General features: G+C 39.5%; 1 protein-coding gene across 11 annotated transcripts in view; it reads left to right on the top strand.

Annotated features, from left to right (window-relative positions):
• Positions 1-23,605, top strand: part of PTPRM (protein tyrosine phosphatase receptor type M) — an 853,909-nt gene that overhangs the window by 674,456 nt on the left and 155,848 nt on the right. For 4 of the 11 annotated variants that reach the window (XM_055126600.1, XM_055126598.1, XM_055126596.1 and 1 more), the window contains 5 exons: positions 13,028-13,179; positions 17,175-17,249; positions 17,483-17,509; positions 21,721-21,732; positions 22,457-22,644. In XM_055126600.1, the coding sequence (XP_054982575.1) occupies positions 13,028-13,179; positions 17,175-17,249; positions 17,483-17,509; positions 21,721-21,732; positions 22,457-22,644 (454 nt within the window). The remainder of the gene's footprint in view (positions 1-13,027; positions 13,180-17,174; positions 17,250-17,482; positions 17,510-21,720; positions 21,733-22,456; positions 22,645-23,605) is intronic. The other 7 variants (XM_055126595.1, XM_055126597.1, XM_055126593.1 and 4 more) reach the window with 2 other exon arrangements.

Below are 23,605 nucleotides of genomic sequence, written 5' to 3'. Positions count from 1 at the left end.
TGAATCACTTTCTGCCAACCAACCACTTTCCTCCACACTGCCAGCACGGGGGCATGCATGCGCTGTGCATGCATACACACACACACACACACACACACACACACGCGCGCGCGCGCACACACACTTACACACACACACACACACAAACACATGCTTCAGTGTTATTAAAAATTCCTCCTCAAAACTGAGGAAAACTCAAAGGTAAATTATCTATATTCATGAATGATAGTGTGTTTTTCAATTGCAAGATTCCCTTTCCTTTTTCCTTCAAATTGTAAAGCTGTATACCATTTGAGATTAGGTATGAAAAGAAGCTGAGAAACTCCTGGGATTGACCCAGGAGTCACTACATATGGATCAGAATCCCAGCCCTGTCTTCCACACATTTGTGTCCATCTTATAGTTTATGATTAGGAAATACAGCATTATGGTTAGTCAATCAAATAACAATAAAAAGTATTGGTTGGTTGATTACCATGTTCCAGACTTGGTTCTTGGTTCTTTGACAGGGAGCACATTGTGAGTAGAAGAGGCAAAAGTTCTGACTTCACATAGCTGATGCTAATAATTATATAAGCACATGGTGAAATTTCTGCTGAATGAGCATTAAATCAGTAACTCCCAAGTGTATATGAACTACTACTCAGGTTCTTGTGAAATTCAAGAGTGACAAAAACTTCAATGGTTGAGTACTCTACTGCTAGAAAAGTTTTAGATACTACATGCTTCTAGAAAACAGTGGATTCTATTTGTAGCTTTGTTAATCTGAAAAAAAAATTAGTTCTGGAGCATATAGAAATTATTTTTCTTCTTGCATTATTATGCAAGATATATTTATCGATATTCTCTTATACTTTCCCTTTCTTTTTTATTTTAATTTTTTTATTAATGAATCACAGTGGGGATACAGATACAGGTTCACATATTCTCATGCTTGTGTTTCAGCCATATATAGCTTGAGTATCTCTCTATCAGTGCCCGTTCTCCACTGATGACCCCATCATCCCTCCCACCCCCTCCTGCCCCATTCCCCTCCCCACCCCACCTCTTTGGCAGAGCATTCCCCTATGTTCCCTCTATCCCTTTGGGCATTGTGGTTAGTAATGAGGTCTTGGGTGGCCAATGTGTTTGGTCTATAGTATGCTCCGTGCACACCTCTCCCATCCCAAACGGGTCCTCCCACCACATTTTTGCTTGGTATTCCCTTCTCTATCTGAGCTGCCCTTTCCCCCCAGCATGTGAGGCTGGTCTCCAAGGCATGGAGCAAATCTGGTACTTATTTCTGTTATTCTTGGGTGTTAGGCCTCCATTCTGTTGTTTTATATTCCACAAATGAGTGCAATTCTTCTATTTCTGTCTCTCTCTTTCTGACTCATTTCACTTAGCATGATACTTTCCATGTTGATCCACTTGTATGCAAAGTGCATGACTTCATCTTTTCTGACAGCTGCATAGTATTCCATTGTGTAGATGTACCAAAGTTTCTTTAGCCAGTCATGTGTTCTTGGGCATTCGGGGTTTTTTCCAGATTCTGGCTATAGTAAATAGTGCTGTGATGAACATACATGTGCAGATGTCATTTTGGCTATTTTTTGTTCCTCTGCGGGGTATATTCCTAGAAGTGGTATTGCTGGGTCAAATGGGAGCTCGATTTCAAATTTTTTGAGGAGCGACCATATCATATTGTTTTCCAGAAGGATTGAACCAGTCGGCATTCCCACCAGCAGTGTAGGAGGGTCCCTTTCTCCCCACATCCTCTCCAACAGCGGTTGCTTTTGTTCTTTTGGATGTGTGCCAGTCTCTGTGGTGTTAGGTGGTATCTCATACTTGTTTTGATCTGCATCTCCCTGATGATTAGTGATGATGAACATTTTTTCATGTGCCTTTTGGCCATTCGTATTTCTTCCTTGAGAAAGTTTCTGTTCATTTCTTTGCCCCATTTTCTGATGGGGCTGAATGTTTTCTTCTTGTAGAGTTCAAACAGTGCCTTATATGTCCTTGATATCAACCCCTTATCAGATGGATATTGGGTGAATATCCTTTTCCATTCTGTAGATTGCCTTTTATTCGGGTTACTGTGTCTTTTGCGATGCAGAAGCTTCTTAGTTTAATATAGTACCATTTGTTTATTTCTGGTTCTACTTGATTGCTTAGTTCCGTGTCATCTTTGGAGATACCTTTGGCTTCATTATCATGGAGGGTTTTTCCAACCTTGTCTGCAATGTACCTTATAGATTGTGGTCTGATGTTGAGGTCTTTAATCCATTTTGATATGACTTTTGTGTATGGTGTCAGGTCGAGGTCTAAACCCATTCTTTTGCATGTGGTTGGCCAGTTATGCCAGCACCATTTGTTAAAGAGGCTTTCCTTGCTCCACTTCACATTTCTTGCTCCCTTATCAAAGATTTAGGTGTTATATAATTGGGGTGGTGTGTAGGGATATTCCATCCTGTTCCATTGGTCTGTGGCTCTTGTTCCAGCACCATGCTGTTTTAATTGTTACCGCTTTGTAGAGAGTTTAAGGTTGGGGAGGGTGATGCCTCCCATCGTATATTTACCAAGAATTGCTTTAGCTATTCATGGGTGTTTGTTGTTCCATATGAATTTCAGGATTGCTTGGTCTATTTCTTTGAAGAATCTCATGGGTATCCTTATGGGGATAGCATTGAATCTGTATAGTGCTTTTATTGACATTTTGACAATGTTAAGTCTTCCTATCCAAGGGCAGGGAATATTTTTCCATTTCCTCATGTCTTCATTTACTTCATGGAGTAGGGTTTTGTAGTCTTCTATGTAGAGATCCTTAACCTCTTTAGTTAGGCTCATTCCGAGGTACTTGATTTTCTGGGGCACAATTGTGAATGGCATTGTTTTTTTATGTCATCTTCCTCTATCTCACTGTTTGCGTATAGGAAGGCCATGGATTTTTGGGTATTGATTTTATAGCCTGCAACTTTACTGTACAAGTCTATTGTTTCTAGGAGTTTCTTAATGGAGGTTTTAGGAGTCTCTAGGTATAGTATCATATCATCTGCGAATAGTGAGAGCTTGATTTCTTCCTTTCCCATCTGGATGCCCTTAATATCTTTGTCCTGCCTAATTGCTATCGCAAGTACTTCCAGTACTATATTGAACAGAAGTGGTAAGAGTGGGCATCCTTGTCTTGTCCCTGATCTTAGAGGAAAGGCCCTTAGTTTTTTTCCATTGAGGATAATGCTTGCCACGGGTTTGTGATAGATAGCTTTGACTATCTTGAGGAAAGTTCCTCCAAAACCATTTTGGTGAGAGTTTTCATCATAAATGGATGTTGGATCTTGTCAAATGCTTTCTCTACATGTATTGAAATGATCATATGGTTTTTATTTTTACTTTTATTGATGTGATAGATTATGTTGATTGATTTGCGTATGTTAAACCATCCTTGCATCCCAGGAATGAATCTGACATGGTCATGGTGTATAATCTTTTTTGATGAGTTGTTGGATTCTATTTGCTAGTATTTTGTTGAGGATCTTCGCATCCTTGTTCATCAGGGATATTGGTCTGAAGTTTTCCTTGTTAGCAGTGTCTTTATTTGCTTTTGGTATTAGGGAGATATGTGCTTCACAGAAACTGTTTGGGAGAGTACCTGGTTTTTCAATTTCCTGGAAAAGCTTGAGGAGAACTGGTAACAGGTCTTCTTTAAATGTTTGGAAGAATTCGCTGGTGAAGCCATCTGGGCCTGGGCTTTTGTTTTGGGGGAAACTTTTGATCACAGTTTCAATTTCCTTGATATTAATGGGTCTGTTCAGATATTCCAAGTCTTCTTTGTTCAGTGTTGGGAGATTGTAGGAATCCAGGAATTTATCCATTTCTCCTAGGTTCTCTTGTTTTGTGGCATACAGACTTTCAAAGTAGTCTCTGATGATCTTTTGAATTTCATTAACTTTTGTTGTGATGTCCCCCTTTTCGTTTCTGATTCGGTTTATTAGGGTTCTCTCTCTCTCTTTCTTTGTGAGTCTTGCTAGTGGTTTATCGACCCTATTTATTTTCTCGAAGAACCTGCTCTTTGTTTCATTGATCTTTCAGATTGTTTTTTGGGTTTCCATGTCGTTAATTTCTGCTCTAATTTTTATTATTTCTTTACTTCACTCCGGTTTGGGTTCCTTCTACTGGTCCTTTTCTAAGATCTTGAGCTGTGAAGTCAAGCCATCTATGTAGGCCCTTTCTTCTCCCCCTGAGAAATGCTTGTGGGCTATAAATTTTCCCCTTAACATAGCTTTAGCTGTGTCCCATAGGTTCTGGTAGTTTGTGTCTTCATTCTCATTTGTTTCAAGGTATCTTTTGATTTCTTCCTTGATTTCCTTTGTGACCAACTCATTGTTCAGCAATGAGTTGTTTAACTTCCAGGTGTTTGATTTGGTTCTCCACATCTGTGTGTGATTAACTTCTATTTTTAGCTCATCATGGTCTAAAAAGATAGTTGATACAATTTCTATCTTCCCAATTCTATTGAGGTATGTTTTGTGACCCAGAACTTGGTCTATTTTGGAGAATATTCCGTGTGCACTGGGAAAACAGTGTATTCTTTGTTTTGGGGGTTTAAAGTCCTGTATATGTCTATTAGCCGTCTGTCCTCCATTTCTTCCTTCAGAGCCTTTGTTTCCTTGCTGAGTTTTGTTTTTGTTGATCTATCCAGAGGTGATAAGGCAATGTTGAAGTCTCCAACTACTTTCATGGTGCTAGTTATGTCCCCATTAAATTCTGCTAGGAGTTGTTTTAAGTATTTAACTGGTCGTTCATTAGGTTCATGTACGTTTAGGAGTGTGATTTCTTCCTGTTGTACATATCCCTTGATGAGTAGAAAATGACCTTCGCTGTCCCTTCTAACCTTTTTCACTCTGAAATATATGTTGTCGGATACTAGTATGGCCATCCCAGCTTTCTTGAGGGAGTTGTTTGCTTGCAAGATTGTTTTCCTTCCTTTGACTTTTAAGTCTGTATTTGCTCTGACTGTTCAAGTGTGTTTCTTGTAGGCAGAAGAATGTTGGGTTCTGTTTCTGAATCCATTTTGCCACTCTGTGTCTTTTAATTGGTGCGTTTAGGCCATTGACATTGAGAGAGATTATTGTCATGTGATTTTGTGTCATCTTTCTGTAGGGTTTGTTGTTCTCGTAGGGTTTTTCCATGTTTATCCATGAAGTAATGTGTGGTTCCTTCAAGTTTAAGTGAGAGCTTAGCCTGATAAAGTATTCTTGGTGAGGCATTCATTTCATTGAGTTTTTTCTTGGAGGGTTTCTTCTGATAGGTCTGCTGTAAATCTAAGGGGTGCTCCTTTGTATGTGATTTCCTTCTTTGACCTTGCTGCTTGCAGTATTGTGTCTCTATCTATGGCATCCATCCTTGTGACTATGATATGCCTTGGAGATTTTTTATTGGGGTCTCTTCTAGGTGGCACCCTTCGGACTCCTTGGATCTGGATGCCTGCACTCTCTAGCTCTGGGAATTTCTTAGCAATGATGTCTTTGACTGTGGTTTTTTCATTGGGATTAGTTTCCTGTGCTTCTGGTACTCCCATGTTGAACAACTCTTATGTTGTTCCTCTTGAGGTCATCCTCTAGGACTCTGACTTGCCCTAGAGCCATTTTGAGGTCTTCTGCCATTATTTGTTGTTGCCTCTATGCTTTCTGTAGCTCATCCTCAAGCTCACTAATTCTGTCTTCGGCTGAGGTCATTCTACTGTTGAGGGCTCCTACTGAGTTTTTTATTTCATCTACCGATTCCTTTAATTGAGTCACTTCTGTTCGTAGCTTTGAGATTTCTGCTCTTATTTCTTCCTGTATTATCTTGGTGGTCCGTTCCAATGCTGTGTTCATATCCTCCCTGAATTTATTGAATGTCTGTTCCATAGTTGCTTTGAGATCATCAATCATCTTCACGATTTCCTCTCTGAATTCTCTGAGAGGAGGCTGTATTTGTGAGCAGTCCCTGTTGAGGCTTCTGTAAGTTTTTCTTCATTCTCTCCTGGTGGTGGGAATTTTCACTGTTTCTTCATGTTGTTACAGGTCTTATACTTAGGCGCTCTTCCTGGCTTATGTAGGGCTCCTATTGAAGACTTGGGGCTGTAATCTCTTTATAAAGGTTTTTTGTGCAACCTCTTGTGTTCACTGACAGTTTTTGTGAAGTTAGGATGGGATAGGGTAGTTGACGATTGGCATATAGTTATAAGAAAGCCACGATGGTCTTCAAAGGAGTAGGTTACATAAATTGTGACATAAGTGAGCAATGCATTGAGAGGGGAGTCACAACCGCTTTGAAGGGAGGCCACACCCCCTTTTGAGGCCAGGGCTCCTGACGTAAGGACATGCCCCCACAATCTGGGCAGGATGTGTGAATTAGGGCGGTGCTGAGGTTGACTGGCAGCGGTGGCAAAGTGGGGGTGGGGGTCCTGAAGAGCCCAAGTCGCAGGATGCCGACTTGGGGGCAGTTTTGCGAAGGGCCTCAGGGCACAGGGGCATACTTTCTCTTTCTAAATTTGATTTTGTGCACTATGATTTACAGTACTGTCAATGACAGCGTGTCATGTATACAATATTCCAACACCATACGCCACCAATTTTTTCTCATATGTTGATTTAATTTATGAGTTCCCGAATTATTGCAATGAATAACATAATTTATCCTTTAAATTTAATCATTTATCAATCAATCAAATAATAGGAAAATTTTAGGATTATTATTTATTCTTTATATTTATTATTATTGAACTCATGATAATGACTGTCCTTATAAGAATCATACGAAAGTTGATATGATTTTGAAGTTATTGCTGATGTAATATATGTAATTTCAACTTGCTTTTTTTATAGAGAGATAATGATATTTAATGTTCAACTTCTGAGTCTGATAAATTTTTATAAATTGTGTATGAATGTCTATAATTTGGACATATAATACTTCTGCAGCATGAAATATACAAGCCTATATGTGTGCATGGATATCTATGCAAAGGTAAATTTGACAGTTTCCTGATAGCTATTTTCTTAAGAGGTCCATCTGGTTCTTTATGCCCCATGCCCTGTCCTTTTGCAGAAGTCCTGGTTAACAAGGAGGAAACTCTCAGACATTTTTGCCATAGAATTATCAGAAACAAAGCTGTAGCATAAAGTGATGTGCTAATAAAATCTGTCGCCACTTCTGAATCAAAAGAGAGACAGTAGTAGCTAAACACTTCTCCAATCTTCCTTTAGTCACATCACCTGTCATTTAATTTCATCACATGATCAAAAAGATAAGCTCTAAATCAGAGCCCCAGTAAAAATCTAAATTCTCATTTCCTTAACACGAAACAGTTGTCTTCGAGATAGTATGTTTATTAGTCAATGTTTACTAGTCAGTGAAAATCAGCAGGTAGGTAGTTAATGAGTCTTCCCTATAAGCTGGGTAAGAGCTGTGTCTTTAAAGGATAATACAATTAGCAATGCTGGAAAAACATTCTTACTTCCATCAACAACTATGAAGTACCAACTGCCAAAGTAAACTAGTCTCTGTTCCCAGTGTCCAGATCTAAGCAACCAATAAAAAATAGCATTTGGTTATTGATGTCAATGACAATCTTAGAAAAATTATTTTATCTCAGTATAAGAAAATAATACCAATGCCAGTTTTCTAACCGTGTTCCCTTGGGCAACACTGTGCTTATGTGCCTCAGTTTCCCTCTCAGAGAAGCATAATAATGGTAGTTTCCTCAATGATCTGTTATATCAGAGTACTGAGTATTGTTCTTAAAAGTCTCTCTAAAAGCAACAAAACAAGATTGTCTGGTGATTCTCACAGATTCATCTTTAAGGCAATTGCCCCTAGATCCATTAGGTTTATTCATTTATATCTTGGTAACTTGGTATATTGTGTGCATTCTTCGGCTCAGTCAATATCTATTTCATCCCTACAGTGAAAAAAATTGAATTTTTTTTCTTGATTCCAGCATCTGCCCCAGTTCTTGATTAAATCTAAGTACAATTTTAATTGTAGAAGTCAGGACCAGAAAGCAATTTGCCTTTTGGTTTTTATTTCTTTATCAACTTGTAAATATTCAATTTTTGCATCCCTGTATAGTTTTAAGTAGCATATCATTTTAAAGTAGAGATACTTTTTCTGTAGCCAACAGCTGATATCCAGGTCAATGTCACAAAGTAATTTCTCAGTGATATTCTTGTTGGCATAGCCTGACCTCGCAAGGGGTCTGAAGAGATGGGCCAGGGGCATCATGCCCTTCACTAAGCCTGTTCTGTTACTCTGAATAGCGAAAAACTAGGAGAGTGATTAGTGTTCTAATTAGAGTGATAAGTTTGACTCTTAGATACTCTAATCTTGAATACTCTCAAGAAGCAGATACTCTTCTGCTTAGTATACCCTTCTGTTCTTCTCTTCTTAGAATTGGCACTAAGTTCCACTTCAGAGGAGGAATTATTTGTTTGTTTTTTTTTTCCAACAGCGCTCAGGTCTTCTGATTAGAAACTGTCTTGCTCTTTCTTCCAAATGACATGTTGCTGAAGTTCTCCTTATTCTCTCTATTTTCCTTACTGGTTCTGATTTATGACTCCCATAAATAATTTTAGGTAGATTTTCTTCACTTTTGATTTTCTTCACTTCTATTATTCAGTTTTGCTTTTCTGCTAGAAAAAATAAAGAAATATTGGAGAGAATAGACATTTTCTCAGTCACCTGTTTATGTTTAATTCACTCCATCTTTGTCTCCCTTCCCACCTTTACTCTAGCTTGGAAAGTTAAAATACCAAAATGTTTTTCTTCCTCTGATTAGGTAGTATTGAAGTCTTTAATGTTTATTTAAGTCATTTTAGGTTCATTAGCAAAATTAAACTGAAATTACAGAGTTCCTTCTTATCTTCAAAGATCATTTGGTAAGCCTTTATTATTAAAGAAGCCACCAAAGTGTTTTTAAAGTAATTATATCATTTTTCATTTTGACCAACTATGTATGACAGTTTCTGTTGTTCCACATTCTTGCTAGCATTTGGTTCAGTATTCTGGTGATTTTGCTCATCATGAGTAGGTGTTAGTAGCATGTCTTTGTATTCAATAGTATTTCCCTGATGACTGATACTGTGGAACATCTTTTTATACACTTATTTTTCATTCGTATATCTCATTGAGTGAGATTATCTAATGTTTTTTCTATTGTTTTAAAAAGAATATTTTATTGTATGTTTTTGAGTTCATTATATCTTCTGGATCATGGTCCTTTACCCAGTATGTCTTTTGAAGATATTTTCCCTCAACCAGTGACATAGTCTCCTTGACTAACCTTGTCTTCCACAGAATATACTTTTTAAAAATGCTTTTTATGTGGTGTTATTTACCCATCAATTTATTCATAAGTTGTGCCTTTATTGTCTATTAAAATATTATTGCCAACAACTGGAGAGATAGTATGTAGGCAAGCCCAGCTTGATCGCTGGCACCACATGTGATCCTCTCAGCACCATCAGAAATGATCCCTGAGCACAAAGAGCCAAGAGTAAGTCCTAAGCACCACTGGGTGAGGCCCAGAAAATTAAGATTTAAAATTACTGACTATCTGGAAACAACCCATGTGCCAGAACAGGCAACTGAGTAAAGAAACTATGGTACATCTACACAATGGAATACTATGCAACAGTTAGGAAAAATTAAGTTATGAAATTCGCTTATATGATTGCACTCATTTGCGGAATAAAAAAAAACATAATGAAAGACTAATATCCAAGGACAGTAGAAACATGGGCAGGGAGGAATAGTTCACAGTTGTGAAAGCTTATCACAAGAAGGACCGTTATGACAAAGATAGTTGAAAAGAATCACTCTGGATAGGAACTGCTTGCTGAAAGTAGGTAAAGGAACAAACATTATAACCTTTCAGTATCTTTGTTGCAGACCATAGTGTCCAGAAGGAAAGAGAGAGAAAATAGAGAGGGGAGGAAGGGGGGGAGAGAGGGAGAGGAAGAGGGAAAGGGAGAGAGGGAGAGAAGGAAAATGCCTACCAAAGAGCCATAGAGGCAGGGTGGGTGAAAGCGTTCGCAGGAGGAATACTGGGGTCACTGATAGTGGGTAATAGATACTGGTTGAGGGATGGGTGTTGGATCATTGTATGACTGAAATCTGATAATGAATAACTTTATAACTATCTCACAGTGACACAAAAAATAACAATTTTTAAAAATAATATACTAAATACAATAAATAAAAATTTCTGATCAGTGTAGCCATGTAGATAATTTTTCTCAGCCTGGAACTATATGACACCCTCTGTGAATCCTCGTGATATTATAAGGGGATAACAGGTGAAAATAGCATAAATGGAATTCACAGGACAATAGGTGGCCAGCCAGTAGATGTTGGAGGTCACAGGAAGAAAAAGGTCAGATGTAGGCCACGGTTTGGAAAAGTTTGAGAAACACTCCTATAATTAACTTCTAATAACATTGTTTACATGTGATATATGATCCATTATAAGTTAATGAAGAATTTTTATGAAGAATATTTATTTTTTAGTGTGGGCATCTAGTAGTTCCAGAATATATTGAAAAAACTACCAAAACATCGGTTGACTATATTTTTATGTATCTTTTTTTAGGATCTTACTCAGTTTCATTGCTCTTTTCATATTTTTTATCAGTAACAAACTATCTTGAGTTTTGTAGCTTCAGAGTAAGTCTTAAAGTTGTGAACTGTCAGTTACATCTAAGTCTGTTTTTCTCTGTTAATGTTGTATTGGATATTCTTGAATCTTTGCTCTTCCATATAAATTTCAGAATTATGTGCACAGAATAATCTTCTGATATTTTTACTGGGATTGTGTGGATTTCATAGATCAAGTTGTGAGTCTTCCTATAGCCCACCTTGACCAAAAAAACAAAACGAAACAAAGGTGCTTAATGGATATGAACTTAAATATATATGTATGTGGCCACACCTCTTTGAGCAGACTCTCATCAATCCTCCACATGAGTCCTCAGTTTCTTTTGTGCTGAGCTAGGGAAAGGCACAAGGTGTAGCCTTGGATCACTGAAATTAGTTTGCATATATGGAGGATTAGAAAATATACATACTCAGCCTTTGGAGGTATATACATCTACTCCCCCCACCTGCTACCACCTCCCATCAACATTAGTGCCAGAAGCACATTTGCTATTATTTCTTGACCTGAAAAGATTAGAGGAGAACAAGCTTGGCAAGATAAAGCAGGAAGATGGGCAAACTTGAGGATCTTTCTTCAGAGGTAGAACAAGAGAAGAATGAAGCCATTATCTGCATAAAACAGTCCAAGACTAAGCCAAGATATTTGACTCAGAAAGGGATGATTTTTGCCTGAGTTATGGAGCTAATTAGCTCAGCCCTCCACAGTGCTCCTGTGAGGATGTAGTCCAAAGATGCTCTTACAATGAGTTAACAGTGGAAAGAAAATATGTTATTTTAACTGCAGCTGTGGAGCCTGCGCCTGCTGATATTTCTGTCCCGAACACCTGTTGGGAACATTCAGGCCAGTTTCTGAATGAAAGAATGGCACAGCCTGGAAAAGGAGGTTGTGTGGGGAAAGGTCGTGGTCTGTGTGCTCGTGAGAGAATTCTAAAATACTTGCTAACTTCAAGAGCTTTACAGCTTTTGTGTTCATATGGGTGAATTTTATTTTCCTGCTTAAAAATGTATTATTTTTTCCAAGAACTAAAGCAATAAAAAGGGCAACAATTTATTAGTGAAACCCTTCTGTCTTCAAAGTATGAAATTAAAAGTTTATAATAACTGTAGGCAAGAAAGCATTTGGCTTATGTAGCATTTGGAAATGATAATAAAGATTATCCATATGGTCTAATGTTTTCAGTGCCTTACACTGCATTACCAATCACCTAATATGAGAGTGATTTTTATTGTGTGGCTCATTTTAAATTCTGCTGTGTCCTAGGTCAGTCAGAGTCAAGGTGATTTACTGGAAATATCTGGTATTCTGTTAATACTTGAGCAGAATTGGAATAGTTCTTAACACCTGACAGCTTCTCACTTTTACCTTCTCCATAAGTATCTCTAATTTTTCTCTTTCTCTCTCCCTCTGTGTGTGTGACAATCACAATCTTTGGTAATTAGAGCTATAAAAATGTGATCTATTTATTTGTACGTCAGCTTCCCTGATGTACAATCAGGGAAGACTTCCCTTTCATTTAATGTGAGTTACTTTATATTACAAGATTTTAGTGGTAAAAATGAACAGGATGCAGAGGTCAGGATTAAACCCTCTCCAGAAAACTGGGAATCTCTCTGCCTTTCTCCACTTCTTTCATTCTCTTCCAGAGAGGAGAGAAACACTGAGACTTAACTTCTCTGCTAATCTTATCAAAGAATATTACCTGACCAAAAGTTATTGAAATTGGTCTTGTGCTCTATTGAGTCTTTGTTGACCTTCTGCTCATCATAAATTATCATGAAGAAGTAATCTAGGTTCACCTAAAATTAATTAAGTGACACAATCAGATGAGATTTAAGAATATGCCCTCTAACACATCTGGGCCTTATGCTCAGAGCTTTATTCTTTCTCTATGTTTTTTAGTTCTCCAGTATGCTCCTTGGAGTCATCCTTGGATTATTTCAGTCTCACTTGGCAAATACTTAGTGGGTTTAGACACTTACTATCTGAATCTTGATGTAAAAATAATTCAGCGAAAGGTTAACAGTCCTAAGTGCTTATTAACAAATCAGTGATGGTTGTGTTGTATTAAGTGATTGACCATTTTCATTTGCTTTTTGTAGAATAAGCAATGTTTTAGGCTCTCCATTACTAATATCTCAGTGCCTTCTTGTGACATGTAGAAAATGTTTGTTATTCCTGTGTCTCTGCAAGCTAGCAGAGAACCTAACTTCTCAGAGACACCATACATCCATATTATGGATGACTACAGTGAAACCAGTAGGAGATAATCCTAACTGTTGGATAGTACACAAGAAAATGCTCCATTATTCATTCCCATGCATGACTATATAATGATCTCTTTGTCCTAAGGAAACTAGCCAAGAAGCGGAAGGAGACGATGAGCAGCACCCGGCAGGAGATGACTGTGATGGTGAACTCCATGGACAAGAGCTATGCTGAGCAAGGCACAAACTGTGACGAGGCGTTCTCATTCATGGACACTCACAATCTAAATGGGAGATGTAAGTGCACACTTTTCTGGGCCTTTACTGCCTATTTCTGGATTCCTTAAATCCCAGGAAATACTGGGCAATTAAAAAATAAAGCAATTCCCTAAGGAATTACATTTTTTTCCAGTCCCTTTCAATGTTTGTGAAAAGATCTCTGTGTGCCTTGGGTTGTCTAAGAGAGTTTTCATGGAGGTAGTTCAGTTCAGCGAGCACAGGAAGTCACCAATCTGTTTCGTAAGAGGCACCTGCTTCTTACCATTCTTCTTCGTATTTAGGCCCTATTTGTAAGCTAGCCAGGTGTGGAGTTACACAAGGGAAGTCTGTTATAAAAACAGTTCTCTAAATGTCAGTAACAAGTTAATTGTTTATTTGTGTAGCTGACAGGTTCTGCCTTTATTATAGGGCTATTAGAAGCAATTAATAAGTTAAACTGTATTTCTACTTGCAAGTTTTAAATTTCACACCAGGTAGGTTAGCTAAGCTTAGCTAATACTTTCCCATACTACCACCTGTGATCCAGGTACAGGGCATTGTTTTGGAAGCTAGCAACTTGGTTCTATGAAATACAAAAACAGAACGGTTGTTTTGCCCCCAGTGATCTTCTCAGCAACTGGAGTAAGTGCTGTGGCATCTGCCTGATTCTGTGCTTCCAGACCCTGCTAGCTTCAGGTTTTTTAGAACTTGTGAAATCCTGCCTACAGAATGCTTCCTCACTCTGACTGCATATCCAGCACGGAGATAGAATGAAAGTGTAGTTATTGCCACTCTATTTATTAGTAATAGGTTGTTATGTCTACATGTATAATAAAAACATATAAAATCTGGGTCTCCGTGATTACAAGATGCAGAAATACTATTTCTGGAGAGATGGTTGATATAAATGTGGGCAGGGTATACTTTGTGACCTCCCTTCCCCCACTGACCTATTCTGATTCTGTTGCCTCCTCACCTACCCTCCTCTCTTGAAAGATCATGTGGTCTATCCACATGCTGCTCTGTACCATATCTTTCTTCAATGGGCTCCACTAGTGTTCAGGCAATTACTTCTGCATATGGTATAAACAACTGCCAACTTATCCCTACTAAAAGGCTGTACATTTGCATCTTCTGTATGCACAGTTCATTCCGTGGAGAAATACTCAACAATTACATTGGCGCCCAAGTAATACAGTGGGTAAAGTGATTACCTTTCACATGGCCAACACAGGTTCAATCCCCGGCAACCCTTATGGTCTCCTTAACCCACCAAGAGCCATATCTGATTGCAGAGCCAGGAGTAAACCCTGAGCACATCCAGGTATGATCTCTGGCCCCCAAAAGTAGATAATATCTTCAACCCTGGCAGTGATAATAGGCCTCATCCTCAGCACTTTCTTGCCATTTCTGATGTAGGTAGCAGAAGCAGTATTCTTGCAGTATTCCCCTAACTACATCCCATTTTTTAAGTAGAAAAAAATTGGTAGCAATTATAGTTTTCTTTTACACAAGATGATGCATGTATAACTGCCAAACAAAAGCAACTTAGGATGCATTTATTATAAGCTAGTGTGGGAGAAGTCCTTTCTGCCAAGGAGCAGTTATTAGAATGTCAGTATGAAAAGGACACATATATATTCTCTTTTTCCAGGATAACTTGTTAATGTTTCAAATTTTTTATTTCATGGTGAAATTCCCCAAAATACGGTTACTTGGAATTACCTTTCCAAAGAGCAGTTACTTAACATTAGTAGTTTCTAGCTTTTGAAGTTTGAACAACAAAGGATATTTGCCTCCAGACAGGAAATTTAATTTGGCAGTTACTTTTTAAAAAAAATCAATGTATTTCTGGAGCTCTGAAAATGTCCAGGCAATGAAAACTACTGAAGAAATGGGCATGGGTTCCCATGGCTTATCCGCCATTGGACGTTGTGGTGTATCTCCCATCAATCAAAGCAGCTGAAGGAACACAGCAGCAGGGGTTCCAGGTTCCCTCCCACTCTTTGAGCAATAGGTTTTCACAGTAGGTTTTATCAAGTTCCATTCGTCAGCAGTGTCCCCACTGTTGATATTTATCCTAATATAATATAATATGAACAATTACTAGGGAGGAACCATGCAGGACAAGTAAGCATTAGACCATGAGACTTATAGCCCCAAATCTGGATATATTTGAGATCTGCTAGGATCGGTAGAAAATGCTAGCTGTGGTGGGTGAGTAGCTTCTGGAAATGAGAAAAATGAAATCGCAGAACTCAAAACTAAGGGTGAATATGGTTCTGAAAGAGAGAATAATCTATCCATTAAAGCATATATGTGTTGTGCTACCTTTTAAAATGAATTTTAAAGAGAAAAGTAAATATGTATAGTTGGGACACGTTTAATTTTTATACTGAAATATAAAAGCGTAGGTCCAGGAAGACAGCTCTGGAGGCAGAACACAAGCCTAGCACATGTGGGACCCTGAATCAGATCCCTGGCATCACAAGGCCCTTCTGACCTCTGCCAAGATTGGCTGTGGGTGTCCCCATGTGTGACACCACGTGGCCCTTATGAGTCTGCCAGAGTTACCCACAGGTGTCCCCTTGTGCCATTGCATGCTGGGCATGACCCCTATTTTATTTTTAATGAAAAGGGTTTTTAAATGTATTTTTCTTTTCCTGGGGAGGCATGGAGTTGAACCATACCTGACAGTGCACAGGGACTGTTGCTGGTTCTGTGCTCAGAGGTCACTCCCAGCAGGGTTCAGAGGACCACACAGTAATAGGGATTAAGTAGGGGGAGGCTGCATTAGGTCTGAGCCTTAACTCCTGAACCAACTACCCAGCCAATGGCAAAATAAACATAGTTCTCTTATATCTGCTCTGCACATTTTTACCAACCACAGAAAAATGTCTGCAGGTAATAGATTTTATTCTCACTAACCCAGTATGTTGTATATGGTTGCTAGATACTTTGTTTACATTACAGACAATTTCTCTTTTTAGTATCATGATGAGAAATTCAAAATAAAAAATCAGACACATGTAAGTACGTCAAAGGAGTTAAGAATTTTAGACATTTAACCAATGAGTGTTTGAGCACACTTCAATTATTTTTTTCTTATGCTTTAATGAAATGGACTGGAGCCATAGCACAGCAGCTAGGGCATTTGTCTTGCACACAGCCGACTGGGTTTGATTCCTCCATCCCTCTCAGAGAGCCCGGAAAGCTACTGAGAGTATCCTGCCCGCATGGCAGAGCCTGGCAAGCTACCTGTGGCATATTCGATACGCCAAAAACAGTAACAAGTCTCACAATGGAGACGTTACTGGTGCCCGCTCGAGCAAATCGATGAACAATGGGACGACAGTGCTACAGTGCTACTTTAATGAAATGAAAGTGACTTTAAAATACTTATCAATTAAAACGTTTAAGAGAATTAGCATACCACTTTAAAAATAAGAAATATGTACTTTTAATGGAACTAGATCAATTAAATGAGTTTGACTTTCCCTTTTAATAACCAGAAGGAAGGGCAAGATGTAGTAGTTAAAATTTAAGGATTTCAGTCAATTATTTCAAAGAAAAATAAGTATCTTATAAGGATTGAGCAGACTAAAAGATTAGTCTAAAGACCTGCAGTTTTTGTCATCAATATGACATGCGTGAAGCTTCACCTTTATGTTTTATAAAGCATTATAGGAAGTTCCCTGAATATCCAAAATGTAAGGATGGATATGATGTAGCAAACTACAAAAACAGTCATTTAGGTTAGAAATGTGTTGAGTTCCCTGATTCAAAGTTGTATCTGTGGTTGGAGATTTTTTCCCCCCCTTTCTCTTGTGGCTTCAGAAAATCTTAAGTGACAAAGGGTGCCTGTCCTGTAAAGGACAGGAAACTCCCCCAGAGAAGTAGAGGTGGTGATGTTAACCTTATAGACTGGTAAATCTCTGATTTTCCTACAGTCCACAGCCTCCTCTGAGTAAACCTCAGTGCTCTGTCTCCAGGCCTCTTAACAACCACTGACTCATCTTTCTCTCCACTTGCAGCTGTGTCTTCACCATCATCCTTTACAATGAAAACGAATACACTGAGCACCTCGGTACCTAATTCCTATTATCCAGGTAACGGATCTCGCCACTGTCTCGTTTCTTCGTCACCTCCTTAGCATTCAGAACCAATCACTGTTCACTTTGCTGTCCATGATGCTTTGGAAGCTTAATATATTTGATGTGTTGTAACCCAATGCTTTCTGTGGCTGTCTACGGGAATTAGGGTGGGGGGCCTTTCATCAATCATTTACTGTTCTTTCTCTTTTTTACTTTCTCTGCATTGACCTGCTTATGATGTATGACAGACCCATTTGTGCCAACTGCAATTTTAGGTGAGAACATTTCCCTTTATCCCAGTTTATTGCAGGAATAATTTAGAAAGTCATCAGCCACTCTCTAGGAGACTGGAGTTTTGACTCGATGTAGATCAGAGAGTGTAAGCAGGACAAGGGGCGGCGGGTGGCCCTGAGACAGGGGAATGGGGTGGGAAGGACTAAGAGAAAGAAAATTTTCCAGTCTCCATATAAGAAGCATTTGCCTTGTGTCTGTTGGGAATGATACTGAAAGGTTCAAATGGACAATCCCAGCTCCAGTATTCTCCCTTTTTATGTTCAGAATTTAAAGTTAGGTCTGATCCCAGGGAAAAGCACAGTATGAGATGGCTCAGCTATGTACTTCCAACAGCTGAATTCTGTCCAATGTGACAGTCATAAAAGTGAAAATAGCTTCTTGTTATTTTCACTTATAGCTAAGCACTAAAAACTTCCATTTTGAAAATAGCATTTTTCTAATTATGCCAAATGCTTTACAGGAAAAAAATCACAATAGCGTATTGGCCCCCTACCCCTCCTCACAGCCACTCAGGGCACCCTGAGCTTTCCAAAGTGTCTGTCACACAGTGGCATTTCAAAGGAGCTGATGTTCTCAACAGCAAAATGACAAGATGGCACTTTATAATCACATGGTTTATTGTGTGTCAGATGTCACTGAAAATGAAATAAAACGTTAGCCCAGTGGGGCTAAGGCATTGAAAGTATGAAATGTTCCCAGCAGGGAGTTAAAAGGTGGGGGGTGAACCTCATTTGTCCAATGTAAGGAGGGTGAGGGGGGAAAAAAATGCTAGTACTTAACTAGAATAGCCAAAGAAGCATGAGCTGCTATTTCATTGGAGACGCATGGATAACCTGAGAGTGTCCGGGCTGTGTCCGCTTCCTATCACTAACATACTGAAAAAAGAACACAGCCCAGATGAACTCAAGGCAGTCACTGTCGCCAGCATCCCAGCCGCAGGTCTCTGATCTCTGCTTCCTAATTTTCTTTATAAGAGTTTGTATCTTTGTGATCTTAATCCCCCCCCCCGTGCTCCTTTTTTTCTCTGACTTGCTGCCATTGGTGTACAAAGGGTGATTTTTTTTTTCACTCTATGATGTTATGCCAATTTGTTGCCTCAGGCAGATAAACTCAGACGTGTACAAATGGTCAAAACCCCTGAATTATTCAATTTTCAATTTTCATCAGTTTGGGGACTAAAAAAGCTCATTAAGTCCCCACCCCTTTTAATGCTAATTATAAGGGAAAGAAGAGAACTGTGTTTTTATAGTTTTATACATGAGGGGCACATGCTAATTTTAGGCACCTGACAAATGTGACCTACATGTGGATGAAATTTACGCAATTTTTTGATTGGCGAAGATTTGAGACTCCTTCGTGTCAGGTGGCTTCATTCCAGGCTTCTTCTCAAAGACGTCCAACACTGGGGAGCTGGGAGTGGGGAGGGCGGGCTGACATGCCCTGCGAGAAGGAAGAAGACATTGAGATTTCACAGCAGGATCAAGATGAGCTTATTAAACAAATATCATTTTAAAGTCACTGCTTTGTTATTATGAACACTAATGACATCTTTTAAAGTTGGGTTGCCAAGAGGGAATCACTTTACCAAGAGAAAATCACTTGAACAGACCACTCAAGTAGCAAAAAACAGTGTACATTGGGAAGAATAAGTCAGCCAGATCAACAAATAACTGCTCTGTTTGGCTTATATATGTCACAGTGTAACAAATAGCAGTGTTTGGGAATTGTTTCTCGGTGCGGTGTTAATCTATATGTCATGTAGTAAGGATCAGCGAGGTTATCACTGGTAACCATGGAAAGAGGAGAAGCGTTGCATCTATTCTGACACCTTTTGGGGAATAGGTCTATTGTAATTTACATTAAGACAAAAATAAATGTTGTGAGGTGACTTGTAGCTTGATGAATGACTAGGGCTTGTGCCTTATCATGATAACACAAGTCATCTAGTACTTCCCCCTTGTGTTATCACGTTAAGGTTTAAGCTCTCATGTATGTAGCTTTAGTGTGCCTTTACATACTTCCCTAACAACTATTCTATCGTTAAAACCCACAATTACACGCACACGCATGCACACACACACACACACGCACACACACACACACACACACACAGATTCTACCCACCTCAGACACACAGCACTCATTTCAAGATTTTCATCTGGTCTGTTGAAAATTCAGGATAGCTTATTAAAGAACGTAGAATTAATTTCCAGTACTTAGGAAACCATCAGAACTATTAGCAAGCAAATTTATTTCAGGTGTCCTCTAAAGCACAAGTTCTAATTTACGAAACATTGTTGGGTCATTTTAAATATATATGGGAAATTAATGAGCAAAGACATTTTATTCACAATAATTCTTTTTACTGGTTTTTGAGGGGGCCTCCCAAGCAGTGCTCAGAAGATCGGGGGCTCCACCAGTAATTTTTGGCCAGCTAAGCTAAGGGTTCAGCATGCCGTGTTGTTCAGACCCTGTTGGGACCAGGAATCCCCCAGGCCACCCCCCATGCTGCTGGGGGCCTCTATAACTCCACTCAGAGATGCTGAGATGACCATTCAATTCCAGAAATCAAATGCTGGGCCAAACTCAGGGGAAACTGGTTTATCATGGATTTTGGTAGAATCAAGAATCTTTACTAGTACAAGTGACCCAATTCCATAACAGATAACATACAAAAAATTTTTTATTTCTTGCTTGATATCTATGTACAGGATAACAATACTCTTTTTGATACAACCTCAATAGTGTTTAAATGCTGTCCACACTAATAAGGAGACCAGGATGTTTTAAGGCAGTAGGGGATGATACATACAATATGACAGTGGTGAAGCTCTGTGGATTTAAAACTTCCAAAGTGCCTTGCCCTGGGATCAGAGCACTGCTCAGATGCCAGCCTACCCTTGAGAAAGGCCCAAGAGATTCATCTGAGGATGTTTAGAAGGTCAATCCACAATGGAGGGCATTTTAATTATGTTCATCCCCAAAGGTACAAAACTGAAAGAAGGAGAGAGGCACAGGAGGGAAACTCATTAATGTTCCATTTATATTAGTCCCTTGAACAGAACTTCCTGCTGGAGTAGCTAAAACACTCATTGGATTCAGTACTTCAGCAGGGCTCCTCTAGCCCACTTTATGAACTTGTCAGTTGCCAGCAAGCAAATCTGCTGTGAAAATTTCCCGGTTTATTTGCAACTATTCTAATAAAATGGAAACATGAATTGCTAAATTTCAAAGCAAATCCAAATGAAAAAATTCAATCATAAAATCAACGTACCACCCTTTTTTATTTTGTCTTTGTGTCTTTAGCCACCTTGTAGTGATCCAGGTGCCATTTCAGCAACAGCAACATAGCTACACACTCGTATGCCACCTTTCATACCATGCATCCCCAGGTGCTTTGCGATGCAGATAGAAGCCAGGTTTCAAGATTAGGCCCAGCCCCTTCAGTTGCACTCGAGTTTCTTTGGAGCCAAACTTCTATTTCAAAGCAATAATAAAATAACCATAGCTGAATTCCCTGTAGATCAATAATCTGGTGATTTTTAACATGGAACATATCCTTCTATGTTTCAATTTTTTAATCCCTAAAAATCAATTTTCATTTAACATTCTCATTTTAAGTGATGGTGACATTATCTTTTGACAAGACACATCCTCAATCATAAAATGGCTAAAGGGATTCAGCATGATAATGAGTTAACCTGTAGAATGTGTAATTCTTAATCGAATAGCACTTTCCTGCTTAAGACATTTTTAATAGCTACAATTTCTGCAGTTCATTAATCTAATTTACTAGTAGTCATCAACTGAAGTATAGCCTCTTTAGGCTTATTTGACCAAATTTTAACATTAATTTTGTAGTTCAATTTGCTTGACTTATTCAAGAAATTCAAAGAAAAAAAAAGTGTTGAATACAAATAAAGACTTTAGTCCTTACTTGGTTCATGGGGGGTGAAAAGCAATTATGATACTACTTAACCTCCTTTTGTTGTTGAGTGCTTAAATTCCCTCCCTGATAACAGGATGGGAGAATTGAGATCTTGCCCTAGGACCACCAAAGAACAGAAAACTTAACTGTAAAACTGAAAGCACAAAGTAAAAAACTACCTGTAATTATTGACACCATTCTATTGCTTATGCCCTGTTTCCTTTTTCTCCTCCTTTTTTCTCCTGATATGTATCTTCTTAAAAGTGCCAATAAATGGTAAGTTCCCCCATTCGCCCCATGGCAAAGATGTGGAGGGAATGGGAGTGTGTGTCTTATTTGTAGATTCTGACAAAGCCAGCTGGCTCTGCTGTGTGTTGGCCTGCATGTTAGATAGAACACTCTGTATGTGATGTGTTGGTTCATAATATTTTGTCAAGCTGTCTGATACTGGAGCATGCCAAGTGACTCATCAAACCAAGTTCCCCCCCGCTTTTTTTTTAATCTACTTTAATTTTTTTTGCCCCATGTATAAGTCCCCATTTTCATTGCTAGCTTTAGAAGCCAAACCATTTTGTGCACTTTTATTTTGCTCACGGAACATTTGTACAGAATTTTGTTTACTTCATCATACAAACGACTAAACAAATCTTTGGATGAGTACAAGACTGGTTTTGGACCAGACCTTGATGAAGTTTCACATGCAAACTTCTATAACATTAGCACCAAAAGGCTTTAAAACATTCTTCCCAAGTAGCTTTGTAAAAGCAATATATCGTTTGGACTGCTTTGTAAAAGCAAAGATTTCTGCCTCATTCCTGTCAGTACTGCCAATCTCATTTAAATTTCTAAACACTGAACTTCTTTGTTGCTGAGCCATTGTAGGGATTACTGCAGCCTTAGGTTGAGGGGCTTCAGCAGCAGCTTCTCAGCATTCTCAGTGACCCCCTTCCCAAAGCCGCTGGTTCTCGCTCACTCTCTCCATGGGCTTTCTTTCCTCCAGACGAGACCCACACGATGGCCAGTGATACCAGCAGCCTAGTGCAGTCCCACACTTACAAGAAGCGGGAGCCGGCCGACGTGCCCTACCAGACCGGGCAGCTTCACCCCGCAATCCGGGTGGCAGATTTACTCCAACATATCACACAGATGAAGTGTGCAGAGGGCTACGGCTTCAAGGAGGAGTATGAGGTAAGCCTGCCGCCTGCCCCACCCTCCCCGCAGCCCACCGGGGCAGCACTTCACAGTGAGCACCAGAGTGGGACCTGCTCTTTCAACGGCAAGCTCGCCCCTATCCTCGAGTGCTGAGAATTATTGACCTGGAAGCTGGCAGGCATTCAATGAAAAAGGGCACTAAATTCACCTTTCCTTGCTGGGAGACAGGAGGATCTTTTGCACCTGCAGGACAGAAGTTGCAAAGAGGAAGTTTTGCCCAAAGAGTGGCTTTCTTGGAGCGGGCTTTAGTGGAGCAAAGGGGGAGCCGTGAATGGGTGCAGGGACTCTCTCCCCAGGAGGGTCTCCTAAGTCTTCCATGTATATTTCCTGTATGCTCAGCCACAGGATTTCGTTCATGAGTTTCCCTCAGAATGGGAAGAGGTTCTAAGAATGGGTCCTTCTGAGGCTCTCTCCGGGGTGCTGACAGATCCTGGGTAAGCTCCTCGGTATAGGTGGGCCGTGCCGGGCGGAGAAACTGCCTCTCATTGCCACCCTGAGCCCCATAAAAGGTGGTAGTCTCGAAGGCCGGATTCCAATGGTTTTGGTGAGAGGCAGCGTCTGCCAGGCAGTGCAGTGGGTATGGGAACTGCAGTTTGAGGTCCTTGGCACGATGGACAGGTCGTCAGGGGCACAGTGGACCCGCGCCCGACCGCTCAGTCTCGCTTTGACATTAGTCCCCATAAATCAGAAATGGACTCCTCCAGGACTCACATCCCTTCTCCTATCAACTTTCTTGGTTTTTCCTATACTAAATCTGATGCTAAACCCAAATAAAATTAGTGATTTTAAGTAGAAACTGGCTACCTAAAATTATTATAGAAATCAGAGAGATAGAGGAGTGGGTAAAGTGTTTGCCTTGCATGTGTCTGAGCCTCATTTGATCCCTAGCACCCCATATGGTCCTCTGAGCAGTGCTAGAAATGATCTTTGAACACAG

This window comes from Sorex araneus, chromosome 2 (genome assembly GCF_027595985.1).
Source record: "Sorex araneus isolate mSorAra2 chromosome 2, mSorAra2.pri, whole genome shotgun sequence".
NCBI classification, from domain to species: domain Eukaryota; kingdom Metazoa; phylum Chordata; class Mammalia; order Eulipotyphla; family Soricidae; genus Sorex; species Sorex araneus.
Note: the sequence above shows the minus strand (reverse complement) of the source record. Positions and strands in the feature narration are given on the sequence as shown.